This window comes from Prinia subflava, chromosome 8 (assembly GCF_021018805.1).
Source record: "Prinia subflava isolate CZ2003 ecotype Zambia chromosome 8, Cam_Psub_1.2, whole genome shotgun sequence".
Classification (NCBI taxonomy): domain Eukaryota; kingdom Metazoa; phylum Chordata; class Aves; order Passeriformes; family Cisticolidae; genus Prinia; species Prinia subflava.
Genome location: NC_086254.1, coordinates 11805021 through 11826205, shown reverse-complemented (window position 1 = coordinate 11826205; position 21185 = coordinate 11805021). Strand labels below are relative to the sequence as shown.

Here is a 21185-nt window from a genome sequence, read left to right as displayed (position 1 = left end):
GCTTGGCCGCAAGGCCGCTATTGGCCGCCGGCTGTTGCCAGCGGGGTCGCGTTGCGACGACGGCGGGTTGCCCGCTGTCCATTGGGCGCTCGAGAGCTGCGTCAGCGCGGCACACGCGGGGATTGGCGGGCGGGTTCTGGGGGGCGGGGCCCGGCGGCCGCCGCAGCCGGCGGTGGGGCGGCGCGCGCCGCGCTGAGGGGCCGCGGCCGCCGGGAGCGCAGGTACCGGACGAGGGGGGGGGGCGGCCGGGCCGGCCCCACGCCCACCGCTCCGGGCAGCGCCCCGGTTCGGGGCTGCGGCGGCGGGGGCGGCGTCCCGGCCAGGCTGGGGCGAGGCGGCCGGGCCGGGGACCCGGGCGCCCTGACAACCCTCCCGGTGTCCCCGGTGTGCAGCGCCGCTCGTGCTCAGGAGTCAGAGCCGCGCTGCAGGTCTCGGGGCCTCTCCCGCGGAGCGGCTGCCGTCGGCCTCGCTGCCTGCACGGGCCCCGAGCGAGACGCTGCCGCCGGTACGGGCTGCACTGTGTTCGCTGTGCGGGGCCCCCGCGCCTAAGCCGCGGCCCTTCCCGGCTGGGCTGGGCCGGGCCGGGCTGGGCGGGCCTGGCCTGGGCTGGGCTGGCACCGTCCCCCGGGAGCGCCGGGGGTGTCACGTACAAACATCACCAGGGACAGAAGTGCCGGAGGTTTGAGAAACGGTGTTTGTTCATTAGATTCTTCTTCCCTGGGTTATTAGGAGAAGTTTCCTTTGACAGTGGGCTCGTACCTGTTTTTTCATGTGTTTGGGAACGTTCTGATGCTGGTTTTCCTCCTGAGCACACGGGCACACTGCCTTGTGTGCAGAGATTTCCCAAAGGAACGAGCTTGGTGTCACAGCACAGCTCAAGAGGTTGCTGCAGTCCTGTGTTGGAGCAGCTGTTGCTTTCCTCTGTGGTGTAAGCTTAGATTTTGTGATGGACTTTTCATAAACTGGCAGTCTTTAACTTTCTGTCTCATTAAAACTGAGGTTTCTCGAGCCAACTGTCTGTGACAGGCCAGAACTGCTGGTTTGTGGGATTTATCCAAGGGACAAGCCTGTGGCTCATGTACAGGAAAGTGATTGTGACGTGGGAGGTGTTTTTGTTGCAGCCTCAAACACTTGCTCTTGTTAAATGTTCTAGATCTGGTGGGAGGACCAAGATTACAAACCAAAACACTGTGCAGTGGCATTGGAGGCTTTTGGATTGCGCCTTTGCTTGTGTATAGGGCCCTCAGAAACGGTGCTACCAAGGCATGGGGTGATACATCTTCACTGCATGGTGCTGCTAGACCAAGAAGAGTTCAGGCTGTTGTCGTCTTGGAGGGAGTGTGCGGAGCTCGAATTTTGCAGGCAGGCAGGCAGGTGGGGTGTTGCTCATGTTGGGGATGATGATGGTGAACTGAAAGTGTCAGGGTTATCCAAAGCAGCTCTGGCTTTTTATCCTGCTTGTTTGTATTCAGTGTTCTGTCCCTGCCCTGATGTGTGTGACGAAGATCTGTCAGTGGGGATGTGATTCTCATCCTACCCCGTGCCCTTTATTTATTTATCCCTAAGGGACTGTTTCTAACCTTCTCTTAACCCTCTCTATTACCAGCCCTTAATTTTCCTTGGCACTCTCATTCTCTTTCTCCACTCTCCTTCCAACAAGCATTTATCTCTGTGTCTTTCCCTTCTGCTGCAGTTTCTAGCACTTTCTTGACTTTTTTCCAGGTTCTTGTTGAGAATGCCTGTGATACCACTGTGGTCAGCCAGCTGCATTGGCTGTGGCTGGTCCCCTTTGTCACTCTGCCCATGGGGACATAAAACCCTGCTTGGCTGCCACTCACATGTGCGCAGTATAATCCTTTGAACAGCTGGACATTAGTCTTGGCTATGAAGCTAAAGTGTTTGAATACTTTTCTGTTTGAATCCTTTGTCTCCAAAGGATTATGCAGGGGAGTGTTTGGAGGCTGGAAGTGCCCTGGTTTTTCAGGTGTTTGAAGCTGTGATAGTGTGTCACCCTTCAGAAACAGAGGCTCAAAGGAAAGGGAGCTGGGACTCTAAAATCCCTTTGTGACATGCACCATGACAGTGAATTTAATAATTCTGGTTGAGAACAGAATGTCTAACTATTCCCAAGCATGCACTGGGGAGCAATTCAGGCAGCCTGCATCAGTAAGAAGTCTAAACTTCGCCAAGAGCAGACCAGGTGGTACAGGGCACAGCCAAGTGTGAGCCTAATGTGTAGTTCGTGGACACTCTATACCAGCTATAAAGGTGGAGGTGTCTGTGTATGGTTAGCTGATCAGCACCACTGCCTAAGTGGAAACAGAAAATGCCATTGGAACAAATGTTCCTTGTTTTGGATGTGTTTGCTCTTTTTTTGCTGTGGATTGCACAGAGACTTCAGGGTGAGGTCACCCTGTGCTGGACTCCAAGGGGACCATGCAAATGAAGAGAACTACAACGTACTGACTGAGCAGCTTCTGACAGAGTTCTTGCCTTCATGGATCCTGGGAGAGGGCCTTTCCTCTTTTAGGTGATTGATGCTGGCCCACATTAAGCAAGTGTAGGACATGATGTTTCCCTGGGAGGAAGTAAGCACTGTTTTCTTGAAACACCATGACCAAAGTCAAGTCAAAATGCATCCATGGCAAGCTGAGGCTAGGTATGGATTCTGAGACTGTGAGTCTGAGAGACTGTTGCAAGTCTTCAGGATATGACTTTGTAGTAGTTCTGCAGGTAGTGGTACAAAGCAAAATGGGCATTTGGTGACTTTTTTCACTATTGTTTACAATATCTTGTTTTTTCACACTAAGAACACAGAAGCTTTTCTTAGAAAATGAAGGGAGAAATCCAACATTGTGAACTATAAACTACAAGATGAGTTTATTTTTTCTCCACTTGACTTTGACTCAGCTTTGGATATTTGGAGATTTCAGAGTTTCCGTTTCCAAACAGTTTTTTTCTCCTCCAGACTGAAGTTTGAGCTAGTGTGTCACTTCTCCCTCCCAGTCTAATTTACCCTGGCTAACTTATGCTTCTGCCTGCTCTTAGCTTCAGCCTTTCCCACACTAGAGAGGGAAGGTCTTGGTTACTGACTCTTGTCCCATTGGAAGCACTCTGGGCACTCAGACAAATCAGTGAGTGACATGAGGAAAACTAAGCCCTGGGACTCTTTTCTGTGAAGGAAAACCAGGCAGGCAAGTGGTCTCCTTGAAGTCTGTGTACATTAGCTTTCTCTGGTGGTAAAATGACGCATTAATCTGTGCTGAGGTTTATCAAATGTGGCTTATCAAATTTGTGGCTTATCAGCACAGTTCATGTCATGCACGTAAACAGCAGGATCTCTACCTCTCCAGTCCTGGTCTTGTTCTCTGTCCAGCTCCAACTGTAGCAGGTGTTCCCTGGAACCTGTGTCTTTGTGCCATCTTTGCTGTAAGTAGACCGGGTCAGCTGTAGCTCATTGCAGCAGCAGTGCAGCTCAGCTCGGAGAGGGAGTTTGCCACAGCAGCTGGTTTGGGAGAGCTCTTGGCTGCCTGTCTTGCTGGGTGAAAGCAGGGAAGTCACTACTGGGTGTCTTAGGGTCTTGTGTACTTTCCCTGAGGGTGGAATGTGCCTCTCCCGCTGTGCAGTTACAGCCTTTGAGAGCCCTAAGCACTGAAGGTAAAGTGCAGAATGACAAAATCCTGAAAGCAGGGACTGCTGGTGTGTCCTGAGGCAGGGACTGAACCCTGTGCATCCTCCAGTGAGGGGAGCAGCCCAACAGGAGCTGTACTGACCTGCAGCTCTTCCTACCCATCAGCCTTGCAAATACCTTTCCTGCCTCAGGCCTCTCTAGAACATATAGTGTTACAGATTGGAATCTGTCATTTGCCCCCATTTCAAATAAATAGGAATCTGTAAGTTTTATTCCAGATTTTATGTTGCAGTTCTAACTAAACTTTTCAGTTCCTGATAGAACCTGAGATGATATTGTGTTGTTAACCTCAAGGAGAGAAGTGTGGTAACTGCTGTTGCAATTTGAATCAGTTGTCACAAAATCACTGATCAAACCTGAAGGAAACATTCTCCTCCAATTCCTAAAAAGAGGCAACAAGGGACAAGAAGCAGCATTGGCTCAGGAAATAGAAGTACAAAGAAATCAAACTTACCTTCTAAAGCACTTTTCTGCAAAAAGAAGGATCATTCAAGCTCTTGGCTTGAATAGGGATATCTTTGTTTGAAGCTTTGAGAGCTTTAGTCCTGTTTCAGCTGAAAGCTTTTTGGAGTTAGATTTGAGAGTGGTGGGAGGGGAAAGGTAAACGTCAGTTCTGGACTGTGTTCAATTTATTTCCTCCCAGTTTTTCTTGTACTTCCCTGCAGACAAATCAGACAAGGCCTGTGTCCAGAAGAACTAGAAATGCAGCCTAAGCAAAACATTGCAGACTAACTGAGAGAGTTTTGCAGCACAGATACCAATTCTGAAGTTTCACTTGAGGACTGAGGAGGGAATCTGTAGCAGTAAGGAGTGGGCAGAAGGAAGACACTGGTGCAGTTGGCTGGGATCAGTGAGTCCTTCTCTCTGGCTGACTGTGGGGATGTTTTCAGTTGGTGTCTGCTCTGGAGCTCTCCAGAGTGAGGTGGTGAGTCACAGGCTGCCTGTGGTGGTGCCTTTGCTGGAAAGCTCTTTGAAAGCTGAATGTTCTGAAGAGATTTGTGATACAGCTAGGTTGAAAAATATGAAAAGTTAAATTCCAGATCAAACGTCTAGGCAGCTGAGTGTGCTGCCTAGCTTCGTGCAGCAGTTGTGCACTGGCCACACTGCTCGGAGCAGTTGGGGCAAGCAGGGCTGCTGTGTGCTGTGCTGATGGTTTGTTCCAGCTCCAGTTAATCTCCAAGCAGAGCACTGTTATTTGTATAGCAGTGTAAATGGTGCTTTATAAACCAAGAAGGAAAACAGTGGGGAGAATGCAAGTTCTTTTTGACCTGGGCTTCCCAGTCCTGAAATAATGTGTTGCATCCTTCTGAGTCGTGCCCTTCAAGGGACTCATCAGTTCTGTGGTGTGTGAGCGCTGCAGTCTTGATCTGGTGCATGTTACTGCTACACTAAAATTCTGTCTCCTGAGGTATTACTCACAGATGGAAAATCCATTTGTTCTGAACAAACTGCAACTGCCTGGCAAGTGACTGTGAGGACTGGGAAGCACTTGAGCTTTGACCTTGCTGCAGAGGCTACCTCTGTTTAAAGAGGAGCTCGCTGAAGCAGTAGAGCTGGGAAGCAGAAGTGTCTACTGTTGGTGTTTTGTAAAGCACATGGGTGCAGAGAGGTGTGAGAGGCCACACAGCTTTGGTCCCTTCAGCAGGGCAGGGCCGTGCTTGTGTCTGGTGGGCTGGCTGCTGTCCCCAGTGGAGGGTAGCACTCTGCTACAAAGAATTGCTTTGTAGGCATGATGATACATTTTTTTTCACCCTGGTTCCTGGTTTCAGTTTCAAGTCTTTCTAATACATCTTTCTTTCCCTGGAAAGAGTGATAAAATGCAGAGGGAGGTGGGTGCAGAGACTGTGCATTATATAGTGAATTGTGCTGCTGTTCACCTCTAAAAGCTGATGTCTTGAATCCTCAGAGAAGTCACAGGTGTTCCTCATGCCCCAGCTGGTTTTTGATTGCTCCCTTACTAAACTTGTTATTAAAACAACTGAATTTTAAATGGAGATACCTTCTGCGAAGAATTTTCTTCTAATGTTGCATTCATTTTTCCAGATGTTGGTAATTAAAGTGCAGTAAACTTCCCTTTCATATGGCCTTGTGGCAGATAACAAGTCTCAAAAGATCTGAAATAGCTTTGTTCATTTTGGCATTCCAGCTGTAACATACAGCCTAATCATTCCCAAGCACAGCAAGAAAAAAAAATCATCCTTTAGGCTTCTTCTTTTTATACTGATTTTTTTCTCAACATCTAAGCTTGAACTTTTTGCTTCTTTTTGAATATTGAGTAACTTTATTAGGCAATGAAGAAAGCTTGTTTGAAAAACAGGGGTGAACAACATGATAGGTACCCTGAAATCCAGGGAGTCCTGCGGTGTTGCAGTTCTGCTGTGTCCACACGAGACCCATGCCTTTGGCCTTCTTTAAAACTCGGGATTCTCACTTGCTGGGAGCTCTGCCAAGCCCCACAGGAGCTGTGCCACAGGAGCTTCATGTTTGTCAGCTAGGAGTTTCCCATTGCTTCAAGACATGGAGATGAAGTGAAACTACTGCAGATGTTGATCCAATATGCTGAAGTTTTGAAGCAGAGGGATGTGTGTGGATTCTGGCTTTGAAAACCAGCAATTATTGATCACCAAGGCTTGCTGCAGTATTTTTCTACCAATGGGGAATAGAGTCAGATCCTGGCCAGGTGTCTCCTTGGAAAAAAATGGAAGTGGAAGACTCTTCATCTGTGTCTGCAAGCCCATTTGCCATAATCTAAATAATCAAGACTTCAGAGAGCTTCTAGAGTATGTCTAAATAGTTTCTTGGTATAGAGAAGTTATTATTATGTGTCCCCAGCAGCAGCCAGTGAGTGAAGCCTTGAGTTACCATTGACTGCTGCTGAGCTATGTTTTTGCAGTAGTGGAGAGGCAGCCCAGGTGAGTCTGGCTGTGGTCATGTACAAATGCAACAAAACACAGGAGTCCAGAAAGGCTGTGTCCTCTAAGCTTCTGACCTCCTCCTGGGTTAAATTTGAAGCATGTGTTTTTAAAACACAGCCCCAGGGATGAGGCAGGTGAGCCTCTGGAGTCAGCCCAAAGCTTTTGCTGTTAAAGGTGTAGGAGGAATTTCCTGGAGTGAAGCTTTATCAGAAGCTTCACAAGCTCCCAGAGTGTTGTGCCTTGATTATTTTTTTCCCTTGCTTTTTGGGGTTTGTTTTGAGCCCAGGGTCAGGGCTGTCCTCTGGCTCTGATCCACAACATTGCTCCACTATCATCCTCTGAAGAGCAAGTTATGGCTGAAATTTTTTACAGCATCTCCTTTAGTTGGAACTGCCAACCAAATGTTGCAGGTGGGGTGGGAAATAGAGAAGCTCCTGGAGAGTGAAAATTTTCCCGTGTGTTATTTACCAAATTTTAAAATGTTTTAGAAGCTGTTGCATGGCATCAGATCATATTTTGAATATTGAAGTATATACTCTAAAATGCTGTGTCACTTTTCTCACTGGACAGGGCTCTTTGCACCCTTACTTTAGGGCTGTTATGTTCAGGTGACTTCTGAGCATGGGACTAAGGAGATTTCTTCCCAGGTCCTGAGCAATGTGAAGAGCTGATGATGGGTCAATTGTGTGCAGATCCTGTGCTGGCTTTTGGGGTATTTTTAAGGTGTTACATAGCAGACATGCAGGGTAACTTTGGGGAGTCAGTATAAAAGAATGTATTTTTAATAAAAAACAAAATAATACTGTGGTTTTCAAGCCTCAGCACTAAGTATGTTTAAACAAACAAAACTGAAAACAAAGCCCTGCACTATTTGGGACCAGTTCTTGGGGGTTTTTTTGTTATTTTTGTTTTCTTTTTCTTTTGATTAATCCACTTATACAACCTTTTATCAGTAGCAGGGAGCACTTCGGGCCACTCATTGCATCGCGTCTATGTGTGTCTCTGGTGGCAGTGTCTTAGGTGTGTGATCACTTGGGTGTGAGGGTCTAGAGGCCAGATGTAGAGGAGGAGGTACTCTGCCAGTAACCCAGAGCACAGGGGCTACAGGTACATCAGTGAGGCCTGTGCCTCAGTAGGCAGAACTGGTGCTGGAGGATATGCTGCACACCTGGGATTGAGCCTGGGCCATGGGAAGATGTGCATTAGCTGTATGAGATGGGATGTGTGGGAGCAGGTGCTTAGATGTGTGCAGCAAGCAATTCTTTGTACGGTCTCTCTCAAGATACAGAAAGATGTTCAGATGGTTGTAGGGCCCAGGATTTGGGAAATCCAGTTTTAGTGGTGAAAAAGAAAGCACTGATGTTTGGAAATGCCCATGAGCTACTGAAAACCTTCAGTTCACTGGTGACATTTGCAGGATCATATGATTAGAAAACTCAGTGTCTGTGTGCCCAGAGTGGCTAAAAGGGCTTTGGAAAGCAGGCTGGGAAGCCTTGCACCCAGGCTCAAACGTCAGGTCATGTGAGCAGGGGTCAGAGCTCTGATCTGCTATCAGTGAGCGGGTTACCTGCTGAAAATAGTCCTTTTACAGAGGGGTGGGTTATGTTGGCTACACAACTTGGTTATCTCTGGTGATGCCATGGGTGAGGTGCCAGGTCTCAGTTACAGTAATCAGGGAAATGGGTTGCTCAGTGAGAGGAACAGACTCAGCTGCTGGCAGCCTCATGTGTTGGGTTTTTCTTGGTAGAGAGGTCCCAGGGAAGCCAATCTATTCAGGAGCTGGTGTGTACATGCACCCAAAGCAGGTGGAGCTGGTTTTAGTTCCAGTTTGCTCTGGATCCTATCAAAGCTGCAGGATTGCTCCAAGGCTTTAGACTGGTTGGAATATCCATAGTGGACAGGCCACGCACAGCACAGCAGAGCCACGACATGCACCTGAGTCCCCATTCCTGCCATCATTTGGCTGAAGCCTTTCCTGTTGTCTTTCTCATCTTGACTGTGCTTTTCCCTTTGTTGCTTTGATCCAGGTGTTCATCTGGCCTGCTGTGGTTTCCCTGTCTGGAGAAATAACTGTTTTGTACACCTTCAAAGTCCACAAATATGGAGAGCAGAGCTGGGGGACCCTTTAGCTCCTTGACTCCCCTTACTTCAGCTGGGCACATCTCCTGCATGGAGAGCACTGGTCCAACCGGATCTCTGCAGACTTTTGAGGGAGTTTTGCCTGCCTACTTGCCCTTTGGATGATATAAACTGGATTATGTATCTCATTATAGTACATGAGGACTGACAAGGGGGAGTATCTTGCAGGTGTGTTTCACTTAAGCCGTGGAGTAGAATCCTGCACCAGCACCTCAGTCTCTGCCTTGGGGCAGTGACAGAACACAAGCTGCTCTTTGAGGAACTGGCTCATTTTGCTGCATGTGTTTGAGTTTTGGAATTCTAGTGCAGAATTCGCTCTTCTGAGACAGCTTTCCACAAACAGGGTGTGGATTTTTTCAGCTTGAGTAATTATCTACAAACACAGCCCATTATGTTCTGGATCTGCTCAGAAACTGAGGATGCAAAATGTTGCTGAGAAGAGACTTCTCATTTATTTACTTGTCTGTGGCAGCAGAAGGGATGTTGATAACAAACCTAGTGTCTCTGAGACTCTTTTTAAAAATGTAGACAAGAAATGTATCCCCAAGGAATGGGCTCAGAAAACACAGGTGCTTAGAAAAAAAGCAGTGCGTGGTTCAAACCAGCTGTTTGGGTCTTGTTTCTCACCCTGGGATTTTGATGTTTTTGCTATAAATGGAGCTGGGGAAGGGGCTGAAGCACAAATCTGATGATGAGTGGCTGAGGGAACTGGTGTTCAGAAAAGGAGGTTCAGGAGGGACCTTGTTGCTCACTAAAACTTCCTAAGAGTTCAGCCAGATGGGGGTCAGTCATTTCTCCCAGGTAACAAGTGACAGGAAGAAAGGAAACAATCTTGAGTTGTACTGGGAAGGTTTAGGCTGAAAAAATTCCTTCGTGGAACAGGTGGTCAGGCATTGGCATAGGCTGCCCAGGGCAGTGGTGGAGTCACCATCCCTGCAGGGATTTAAAAGCTGTGTGGATGTGGCACTTGGGGACACATGGGTTAGTAATGGGCTTGGCAGTGCTGGGGGAGCAGTTGGACTAGATGATTTCAAAGGCTGTTTCCAACTTGAACAATTCTGTGAACACTGGGTTTGGGTTGGATGAGCTGTTGACAATTGTGAGAGAAGGCTATGTGTTGATGAACTGATCCTTCAGGGATCAGGAAAGGGACTGACTTGGCTGTACACCATGGTTCATGTTCCACTGGGTATGAAACTGCAGATGCACTGCAGATGTTGTCTTTGGATTTCAGTTACTTCTTTACTAACCATGAAAATCTTGCTGCTTTTCCTGCATATTTGCTGAATTGCACGAGTCAGATATTAAAGCAGTGACTTCAGGTTCCACCCTGGGCTGGACCCTGACAAGAAAATGCCAAATAACTCGTAACAGAAACCTGCACATTTCCTGAAGAACAGCAGGGTGGCCATTCCCTTCCAGCCTGAGCAGGGCCCTTGGGTAAGGCCATGGGGCTGCTTGTGTCTGTCAGATGTGGAGCACAAAGGGCCTCAGTATAAATTCTCCCAGGACACAGTCAGTGAGGGCAGTTTTATTCCAGTACACAGAAGAATGGACTTTTTCCTCTGGACTTTAAAATAAACAACATTTTGGCCGAACAGATGGAACTGACCTTTTTTTATTAAAAGCATATATCTTCTCATGCTTGTTTCAGTAAGAGGTTGTTAATTTTAAAGAACTCTTAACTTGCAAAACAGCTGACTTAAGTAATTTCAATAGCATTTATCATCTTACTTTTTACTCCTTGAAGGTGTAGAGTTTATAGCTCTTTCTTTTTTGAGGATGAGAAATAAGAAAACTATCTCTGTGTGTTCTTTGCACAGGAGAGAGAGGCTGAGTCTATGAAGTTAATTTTTAAGTTGATGGAAAGATTCACGTTCGTTTTGAAGAGGGTTTGACCTGCCCACATGCTGAAGCTTATTCTTGCTCAGATGCAAAGGAAGGATTACAGATAGTTATCAAGAGCAGCGTTAAAAAAGATATTAGAAAGTCTTCTATTAGAAATTAGAAACTATTCTGTAGTGTGAGGGGATGATACCAGAGTTGGCATCTGTTTCTGAGACACCGGTGAATGGTTGTCTCCCTCTTCAATGCATGAAGGAAGCTCTCCTGACAGCTTGTTGTGTGTGTTGCTTAATTTCCAAGACATGAAAAAGCACTTGTGCTTACCCAAATCAGTGTTTTCAGGGCTTCAAGGATCATGTTCTTATACTGGCTTTTTGGTTTTTTTCCTCTGTAGTGTGCCCAAGCCTCCAAACAGGAACAAGCCCTTATTTTCTTTAGTTATTTTAGTTAGATTTTGGCTTAGTTCAACCTGACAGAACTGCAGTTTCATGGGAATGTTTGATTCTTGTTGTGTTCAGAGATCTCAAAACAAAAAAGTCTTTCCTTGGATGGGATGGTGAAGGTTTGTTTGTCTGTTCCTACCTCCTAGAGGCAAAGATTGCAGATTCTCCCCACTCCCCCCAAATTTAACAAACCTAATTGTTTTCATATATCTTATTTGAGGTTGTGGTTATTTTATTTCCTTTTATTCCTCCCCTTTTTCCCTTTTCATTGCTTTCATTTGAACTTCTATGGATTTACTTCGTCTTGAAATCCAGCCACCAGGATGAGGCAGCATTCCAGCTCTGATCCCAGCAGTGCTGGCGCACAGGGATTACTGTGCATGCCTTACATAAGGCAGTCCTGTTTATAGACTCAGGGATTTTGATTTTACCAGCAGTACAGTGTTGTTGGATTGTGTTCAGTGTGACTCACTGTAACCTCAGCTCTTTATTTCTACACAGCTGCCTCTCAGGGACCAGCTTAAAGGCGATTGGCAAAACCAGGAATTTTCTAAATCTACAGAGCATACCTGATTTTGGGGATGAGATACCCCCTGCCAGGGAGGAACGTGGCTGTTTCTGGCAGCCTGGGTGAGCTGCTGCCTTACCTCAAAGGCAGAGAGCTCTCCTGTCCACATACAGCTCATCAGAGCCAGCTCCTGATTTGCCATGTTGGGTTTTTCTCTTTGTCTTTTCTCAATTTCTTGCATTTGCGGTTTGTTCCGTTTGTTCTCTTTGCTGGGTAAATGTTGAAAATGTGCTGGTGTGCTTTGCTGTTTGCAAGTGGCTCTTGTAAAAGTCATGATTGCTCTGGATAGTTGAAAGGGAAAGGAGGCAGGCTGGCCTGCTGCCCTTCCTGGGGAGGATTTTTGATGCTTTTGGGAGGTTCATATCCAGACATTCACTGTTGGGATGTACCACAGCAGATATAGAAATGGGAGCATGTGCATTTCTTTAATGAAATAAAGAGAAAAAAGGTCAAAGATAGGATGGGGAAGCCTTTTGGGCATGGACCGTCTTTCAAATGCTCAGAAAGCTCCTGAAGGCAGCTGAGAAGGGCCTCCTGAACCTATCCATATAAATTGGTTTGGGTGCCCTGTTCAGATGAAACTTCGTTGTATTTATGGAAAGTATGAATATAAGTTTTCAGGATGGCTCTAGCCAGAACAGCACAGGCCATGGGGCTTCTGGTTGCCTTCCCCATCTCTGTGTCAGCACATTCAGTTTGAAAGGCTTCATCAGGTTAAAGGGTGGTTACCAGGAATTCTCTTTGGGAAAGGCAAATTTACAATTCTGATGGTAAGTTATGTAAGTAGAACACTTGGAGCCTTAATTTTATGATAAGGCAGCCTCACAAAGCCTATCAAAGGGGACAGAAGACTCACAAACGTGTGCATTGGAGCCCTGGGATGCTGCTAGCGCAAGAGGGGCTGGAGGATTGTGAGGGGTTGGGCCCTCCAGGGTCCTGGGTTCTGACTGTGGTGCGGTTCCTGCAGGTCTCCCGGGTGCCGGGCCCAGGACAGAGAGGCCCAGAGCTGCCATGACGACAGGCGACTGCTGCCACCTCCCTGGCTCCCTCTGCGACTGCCCGGGAAGCGCTGCCCTCTCCAAGTCGGTGGAGGATTCGGACATCGGCCGCCCACAGTACATCACCCAGGTCACCGCCAAGGATGGGCGGCTCCTCTCCACAGTCATCAAGGCGCTGGGCGCCCAGAGGTGAGGCTGCTGCAGGCACCGGGCTTGAAGCTGCAGCTGGGCTCTTCCCCTGTTGTGGTAGCTCAGGAGTACAGGGAGACAACAAAGTCTTGTTTTGTGAAGGAGTTTGTAGGGCACTAATAGTGAGTGTGAATCCTTGTGAGCCGGCCGCTCCCAGACCCGTCTCGTGCACTGGTGGCCTGCAGCTGGTGTGTTCATGGAAGCCCCAGAGCCACTGTCATGACCTCGGAGGCAGCAGTGAAGGTGGGGCCCTGCTTGCAGGGCAGTGTGCTGTTCATGGAGACCTTTGAAGGGCTGGAAAGGGAACATGTCCATGGAGTAAAGGAGTGGTGTTGATCTTCAGCCACAGGGAGGGGAGGCTGTGTGTTGCAGGAACTACAGCATCCAGCTAGAGGGGACATGTGGCAACTTCACTGGCTCAGACTTCTCCTGATGTGACTTGTCATTTATTTTGAGCAGCTTCCCAAGCAGAGGACATTTGGCAGCAGTGTTCAGTCCGACAACTGAGAGCTGTCACATTTTGTGTTCAGAAATCCTGTCTGAACAGCTGTTACTTTTTTCAATGAGTTTGGTCAAACATTTATGCGATGTGAAAGCAGACACGGGGTAGGGAGGCAGGGAGGCTGGATGAGAATAGAGGCAAACATAATTGCTGCATCCAGCAAACCTGGAGCAGGTCAAAAAAAAGCGAAAGTAACTGGGGTTGCTCTCTGGCAGTAGATAGTCTGGGTGAGAAGTTGTTAAACTCTTTAGAACTTGTGGGGGTGTAATAATTGTGTGGGAAAACTGCCTGGGAACAGGTTAAAAAACCCCAACAGGATTTCTTGTGTTTCTACATGGACACCAGTTTGTTTCTTTTGGTGGTGGGTTTCAGTGTCTTCCTTGTCACCAGCACTTAGCACAGCAAAGGCAGGAGCAGCATGACTGCACTGGAATGTCGAATTACTGATATAGTGTATTCAGCCTGCTGGAAAACTGTGTCTGAGTGTGTATCATGTGGGAGTGTGAGCAGGCCCCCACCCCGGGGAGAGAGGAAGGAAGGAAAATAAAGTCCGATAAGAATTTTTTTCACACACTATCAGCATTTTTTTTTCATTTTGGATTGTTTGTTGGTGGCCAAGGTTATACCAACGCTCTGGAAATACGAAACTTCTCAAACAGGAAGAAAACATGTGAAATATCTTACAGATGCCTTTCTTAGGAAATGACAGATGAGAGCACTGGAGACTGTAGGGGATTGTCTGTCTGTGTCACTAGGGCTCTGTGTGCAGGCTGTTCTGGTGTAGAGCATTTTATGACAATTAATGTTACAGAATCATCAAATCATTCAAATTGGAAGGGAATTCCATAGGATGTCTGGTCCAGCCTCCTTTTAGAGCAAGCCTGCTCAGTCATCTGATGTAGTTTCCAGGGTCTCTGAGGATGAAGTTTCCACCACCTCCCCAGACTCCTGTTGCACCTTTTGCAGGGATTGTCTTGGCTGAAGAAGTCTCCTCAATAAAAGGCATGTAAAAAGGAAGAGAGAACATGGGTCAGTGGTTCACCAGTGATGTTTGGCAGAGAGAAAGGGGATGGTGTAATTTGCTTCACAGCCCTGAATATGAGTAGAAGTCCAATTGGGATGAAACCAGCTAAATATTGAATTGAAAGTTGTAGAGATCTCCTGTGGCACACAAAGAGGGGAATCTTGCTTCTCCTTTAGGGAGCTGACATGCACTTCCTTGCTGGCTCTTTATTTCATGTCCCACTAACCTTTTACCCCAGTGTGCTCCTTTTCCTTGAACTGTGCTTCCATGCCTCACTCTTGCTTTCTGTGCAAACTAATGGAAGTGGTGCTGCTGCTTTTGAAGATTGCTAAGCACTTGCTCTGACTGTGTTGCAGTCCCACAAACTTCTGCAGTCTGGTGGGGTTTTTTGAAGTCAGAATAGCAGTGGAATGTGAACTATGATGTGGGTTCAGTGTGGCTTTTGTTCTGTCAGCAGCATCTAGAAAAAGGTGATATCTGGTACCGCTCACCTGGATTTTGAGAGGACCTACAATAGGGTCATTGAAATAAAGATGTTCCTTTTTCACCCTCTTTCGCACCGCCAAATCAGGGCAGCTTTTGGATATCTCTGCTGTCCAGCATTTGGTTCCTAAATGATCTCAGTGATTGGTGAATGCTGAAGAGATGAACTGAACTGCTGAGAAAAGCAAACTTTGATGTCTGGAGCCATCTGGGGCTTCCCAGGGAGCCCAAAACATCCTCATCATGAGGCTGGCATATGTGGCACAGGGCTGCTAAGAAACCTGTGCCTTGGGATGCCAGCTGGGATGCCCCATCCCTGTAAGTGTTGGGTGTTTGAGCAAGCTGGTCTAGTGAAAGTTGTAGCACTAATTGTTCACAGTCAGTGGTGCCAGCTGAAGGTGTGAGGAATATCTTGGGAACAGATGGGTGGTTTGAGTGTGATGAGCAGCTCAAGCCTCCTGCAGGGAAGGTTGCAAGTCTGTCTGAAAGTGTTTGTTACTTTCTTTGGTAGGTATCTCCAGTTCTGTGAGGTCTGTGAGCTTCTGTGTGATCTGTAGTTTAAACTCATGGCCAAGGAGGTGTTGTTCATGAAGCACCAGAGCATTTCTGCAGCCACTGCAGAGCAGTTGTTGCTTTGGGGAGGGTGTATCCATGGGATGCTGGAGAGTTACTGTGCAGTGATGGGCAGAGAGTTTGTGTGCTGGAGACCTTGGTCTGGGTGCCTGCTTGCTATGAAATATGTTATGTTCTTGGAGAGGTGAGCTCCCAGGGTCAGTTCAGTTGTGTCCTGAGATATTGCTGTTCCTTATGCAATTCCTGCTCAGCCCAGGCTGCAGAACTGAGGTGGGATGAGTGGGTAGATGATCTGGTAAATGTGACTTGATTTCCAGCCTCTTGAGTAGCTGCAGGTGGCTGGGGCATGCTGTGACTACTGTGGGTCATTTGGCTTTGCCTTGGGCTTCTGGATTTGCATGAGTGCTCCAGGGCTTGGTGTTGGCCCCTGCCCACTGTGAGCAGAGCTGAAGACTATGGGACATGTGCTGCAGTCACTTCTGGGGCCAGCTGAGCTGGCCAGATTGATGTGCCATCTTCTTTTGTTGTTATGGATCTTCCACATTTTAAATTATCTAAAATGTCCTGAGCACCAAGATGGTCCCCTGAAACTGGTTTCTTACTGCAGCAGGCTCCTGGCATGCTGTGCCACACACTGCCTGCTGTTCATGTGCCTTTCTGGGGCTTGGTGTGACCAGACTGTGGCTGTGTTGTTCTGCCTGCTCTGACTGTGAATTCATTCTGTTTATCTCTTGTTCTGCCTCTTTAGTGATGGTCCCATCTGTCGAATCTGTCATGAAGGTGGAAATGGGGAGGGACTGCTTTCCCCATGTGACTGCACAGGAACACTGGGCACCGTGCACAAGAGCTGCCTGGAAAAATGGTTATCCTCCTCCAACACAAGTTACTGTGAACTCTGCCACACAGAATTTGTTGTAGAAAGAAGACCAAGACCCTTGACAGAGGTACCATTTTATTCCTGCTTTGTTTTTATTTCCATTTGAGAAAAAATGACTGATTGCCCTACTGTTCCTGTAGTTCTTGTTTCTCCTCCTCCTTGCAGTACCTCCTCCTGCAGTACTCACAAAGAAGAGTCTATTTGGAGAGATCAAGTCCCTTGTTAGACCAAGTGATGTAGTTGCAAATATGCAGTAGTGGTGTTTGGGGAAGCTCCTACCTGTGACCTGCTCATGTGCCATGCTCATGTGGCAAGCACTGTGCTTGTGGCTGTGCTTTAATGCCTGAGCATCAAAATGCGGATGTCACAACATGACTGACTGAAATATGAAGTTCTTATAAATATTTGTTTTTGCTGCTGGTTTTAATCTTATCTCACTGTTGGATTAGTGCAGCTCTCTTGCATGTGCCTTCCTTGTCATGTTCTGTTCTGAAAAGTGAGATGTGGTGGTTGCTGATACTGTTTGTAAAAGACCTGTCTTCCCATGACTAATATTGATGTGTGCTTCAAAGCCTTTAGGCCTTGCTCCTTCCTGCTGCTCTGTGCTCCTCCCAGTTGAAGGAGAAAACAGGACAAGGCTCAGCTGGTCATGTTCCTCTCTGTATTGACCATAGGGGGATCAGTCCATCAGCCTTCCAGAGCTGGAATATACAGCGCAGGCTCTGGCCGATGGGTTGGATTTTTTGTTTTGGGAACAAAGGCAGCATGGACCAGGCCATTGTCTGACCTCAGGGTTCAAGTGTACATCCCCAAAAGAGGAATAAGTAAACCAGTGAGGTACAATACAAAAGGCTTAAGGATTTGTTTTAGAAGATGGTTTAATATGTCTGCAATTGTGTGAGCTCTCCTGTGTCAGTGTGCTGCTGGCTTGGCTTCGGGGTTCCTTCCACACACTGTGTGACTGCAGAGAAGCGTCACTGTGCAGCTGGGCCTTTACACTTAATTTTGGGAGCCTCACATTCCTGTAACCATCAGCAGTGGGAGGTCTGGGAGCCGATTCTTAGTAACAGACCCCTTTTACCTGTTGGAGATTTGTCGCTGCCTGTCACCAGAGTGTGTGTGGAGGCAGGGTTATTTTGGATTTGTAGTGGTGACTGCTCTTGTCCACCCTCTCCTTCCCCTTGCCCCATCAGCTAGGTCAAAACTGAGTCACAACTGAAATTCTAAGTTGCTTTCCACATTTCTGTTTCCATTCCCATCAATTCCAGAGGTTGTTTCTTTTCTTTTCCCACCTCCCTCTGGAAACAATATATGTCCCCTCTTCCATTCCACAGTTCCCAGCTCTTTCTCACATTCCCATCTCCTCCTAGTGGAAAAGAGTCCACCAAGTGGAGAAGCATTCAAGCTTCAGTTTGCAAAATGGATATTAAGTTTTAATGACTGCTTAACTTACAACTGACTGTCATGGACTTGATAGCCCCAGACAGGAGGAGGTCTTATCCTATAGTGCTCACCCAAACCATGTATCTAGCACAGTAATTTGTATGAGCATTACCTCAGTGGTTACTGGTGTTGGAGGTCTTACTGTTTCTCTCCTAACTGCTCAAACATATAAATTGGCACTTTGGCCAGTATCTCTCAAATGGTTGTTTCAGAGGTTGCAAAGCACTGCTTTAAAACATTTAGGAAGAACTATATCTTGGCTTCGAGAACACAGTTCAGGCAAGCCCAGGGGCTGTGAGCTTGCTAGGGCTTATGCAGGCCAAGTTGTGAGTGCAAGTCTCAGATGTTTTAGCTTAAGAGCTGGTAAAATATTCCTGTCCAGAAACAAACACATGGGAGTGTGTTCAGCCATCTTTCACGATGCTGTGGCACCTCATAACAAGCATAGGCTTAGAAAACTTGCACACTCAAATAAAAACTCGAAGGCCAGTGTGTACTGGAGGAGTTTTTCCTGTGGCACCAACTTTGTGCCTCCATCTGGCATGAGGAACTTGCTGGGAGAGTGAGACAGAAGAGTCTTGTCTGTACTCCAGTGTGGGTGAATAAGCATTCCAGGACAATCGGTTTTAATTCCTGTTGAAATTTGTGAAAAGCCCCTCTGGACTAGAGGGTATGGTAATCAACAAAGAAACTGTGAGTGCTGAGAGGTGATGGATGGGCAGCATTTAATGAATTCAAAAACAGGAGAACTGCTGCTGAGTTTTCAGAGAGGAATGGACTCCTTGAGCCATTACTGGCAGCTGGCAAAGGCTTTGGGATTCCAGTGATTTGTTACTTCTGGTATTTTGGAATGTCTGTGAGCACAGTGAAGGGACGACCTGCTCTGTTGCGGTGTCTGCTGGAAGGAACAGCTTGCCTAAAATGCCTTGTGAGCCTGGAGGCTGGTAAGCACCTGATGAAAAGTCACCAGGAAGCTGGTGAGAGTGATCCGTGCTGCACAGCAGAGCCTAACATGCAGCTCACCTTCATGATACAGCCCCAGAGCAGTTCCCTTGCCAGCAGCTTAGAGGCAGCGAGGTTTTCCCTGGCTTGGAAAGCAGCATATAACCTGGTTTAATAGAGCCCATGGGAGCAGGCTGCTCTTGCCCCTCTTTGGAGGCCGGCAGTATGCCACCCCCAGGCGATGGAGTGCAGCGGGTGTGGTTACCAGCAGTGTGTGCTGTGACTGCAGCACTCCCGGGGCCCTGCACAGGCTGTCCAGCTCAGCAGCACACGTGCTGTGTGCCTGGCACACCACAGCTGGAGGGCTCCTGCTAGAGCAAAATGGCTAACCTGGCTGGAAAGAATGGCCTGGTTTTATTGTGTTACTTCAGCCATGCTATAAGCCCTGTAATCCTTGCCTGGAGCCTGGGGAAAGTGACCTGGAGTTCAGTTTCTCATTTTCCTTGGGAGCTATTACAACCACCCTGAACTCCTGCACCACTGCAATCTGTGCTGGGCAGAGGCACTGACAGCAAGTATGCTTCATCCCACGAGGTTTGCTGGGGCTTAGAGGTCGACTGACCAAGTGTGACCACGTTGGGAAGCTCCCACTGGTAGCAGAGGCTCTGCCCTTAGTGTAAGAGCCCTTTGGAAGGAGCTGATAACCCCTTGGCCAGCTGGCTGGCACTTTGCATTAATACCATGCCTGCAGTCTGGTGCAACCTCATCCCCATACCAGCTCTTCATCAAATACTTTTGGGAAGTGTCATCTCCAAGTTGTTAATCTGTTTCTGAGAAGAGGCCTGGGGGAAGAAGCTGCTTAGTAATTTAAAAATGTCACAGTTCCCCCAGCTACCTTATCTGGGAAGTTCTCTGCCTCTTGGTTGCAAGGAGGGGTGGGGATTGTTTTGAAACTTAGGGGGAAGTTATGTTTGTGGTGAGTGTGCTGTTGAGGAGTCCTGATAAAAATCCACTGTTCACCAAGTAAAGCTGTGAAATCAAACTAGAAATTAAGAGCAGAGGATAAATGGGTGGAGATTAGGACTAGGAATGATGCAGGAGCATGCTGCATGGCAGAAGAGTCTGTTCCGTGTGTTTGAGGCTATCCAAGCATTCTAGCTCTCTTTTGCTGTCACCTGGCCATAAGGGAATTTGGTAACATGCTGCCTGGTACTGCTGGGCCTCTGAGGAGAAAGCAGCTCCTGCTGTTGATTCTGCTATGTCCTGCCTTTCCACCCTGGGGAAACTTGGAGCTGGTCATAGTGGCAGCACAGCTGATCTCTAGGAAGGGACCATCAGCTTCATTAAGAACTGGCTTTGTCCATGTGGTTTTGAGATCCTTCAGAAGGAGAGGGCCTGAGGCTTGATTTTGGGCTGCAGGAGACATTCTGGTGAATGCTGAGGGGAAGCTACATGGCTGAGTTGAAATGCTTCTGTGTAAACTTCCTGATTTCTTGGAAGTCAGGAAATGCCATTACCAAAATTGCCTTAGTTTTTACTTCAGGCCTCTTGTCTATCTCTCTTACAGTGTGGTCTTCATGGTCACAGGCTGTGTCTTCCAGAAGCAGTGTGTGGATGGAAGACGCTCACTAGCTCACTGTGTTAATCCTGCTGTGTCCCTGCTCACCAAGACCAAACTATTCATTTTCTCATGAGCTTCTCTGGGGTAGTTATTGCTGTGACATCCAAGCATTTCACAAACAGTAGTTGAATTTTGCAACCTCCTTTACAGAGGAAAGGTGTCAACTTTGTCCAATATGGATTAAAGATAATTTGTTAATAGAATTGTATTTTCTTTTCTTTAAGCAGCCATTGATTTATGTTGTTTATGTTCAATGTAAAAACAGTAACAGTGTTGACTGCCAGTGTGCCTGATCTCTGAACCCAGAGTGGGAAACTTGTCTGAGCCCAGAGCCACCTCTGGCAACCATGGGCTGTCCCAAGGGTGTGGGGGAAATACCTCCTGCAGAAATAACCCCTACCTAGGCAGTTCCGCCTAGTTGATTCATTTTTTGACTAAGAAGCTGGTCAAAACCTAGAAAAAATGAAAGGCTTTTGAAAACTGTCAGGTTGTGAGATCACTGGGCTGAGTGGGGACATGTTTTTGGGGGCATGTTTTGAGCACCTGCAGGTGGAGATGGAGAATTGACCTGCAGCCCTGGGTGGAGAGTTTTGTAGTCAGCTGTGCAGGACACTGCTGCCTGTGCTGTGAGAGGACAGAATGGCTTCTGCTCGGCTCTGAAGTGGTCTCCAGCACAAGACAGTTGTGGACCAGGGTCCTTGAGGAGCTTGTCCCTAGCAGAGAACAAAATGGCCACGCCTTGGAGAGGGATGGTTTTCAAATACTTGAAAATAAAAGTTGCCTTTTCCTTCATGATTATTAATTTAATTTGCCTCCATATGTTTACAGGGAAGTTATCTGACTCCAGGACACTAGCCAGCATGGCTGGCATAGTCAAAAAAGGTAAAATATTTTCTGTGGTCCCTGGAAGATTTTGGCATTTGATATTTAAA

General features: G+C 47.4%; 1 protein-coding gene across 4 annotated transcripts in view; it reads left to right on the top strand.

The window, feature by feature from the left end:
- The first annotated feature begins 111 nt into the window (after positions 1 to 111).
- MARCHF2 (membrane associated ring-CH-type finger 2) overlaps positions 112 to 21185 on the top strand; it is a 33960-nt gene continuing 12886 nt past the window's right edge. Inside the window, exons 1-3 of one of the 4 annotated variants that reach the window (XM_063403042.1) lie at positions 112 to 221; positions 12569 to 12788; positions 16119 to 16314. In XM_063403042.1, the coding sequence (XP_063259112.1) occupies positions 12613 to 12788; positions 16119 to 16314 (372 nt within the window). In that variant the 5' untranslated portion in view covers positions 112 to 221; positions 12569 to 12612. The other 3 variants (XM_063403045.1, XM_063403043.1, XM_063403044.1) reach the window with 3 other exon arrangements.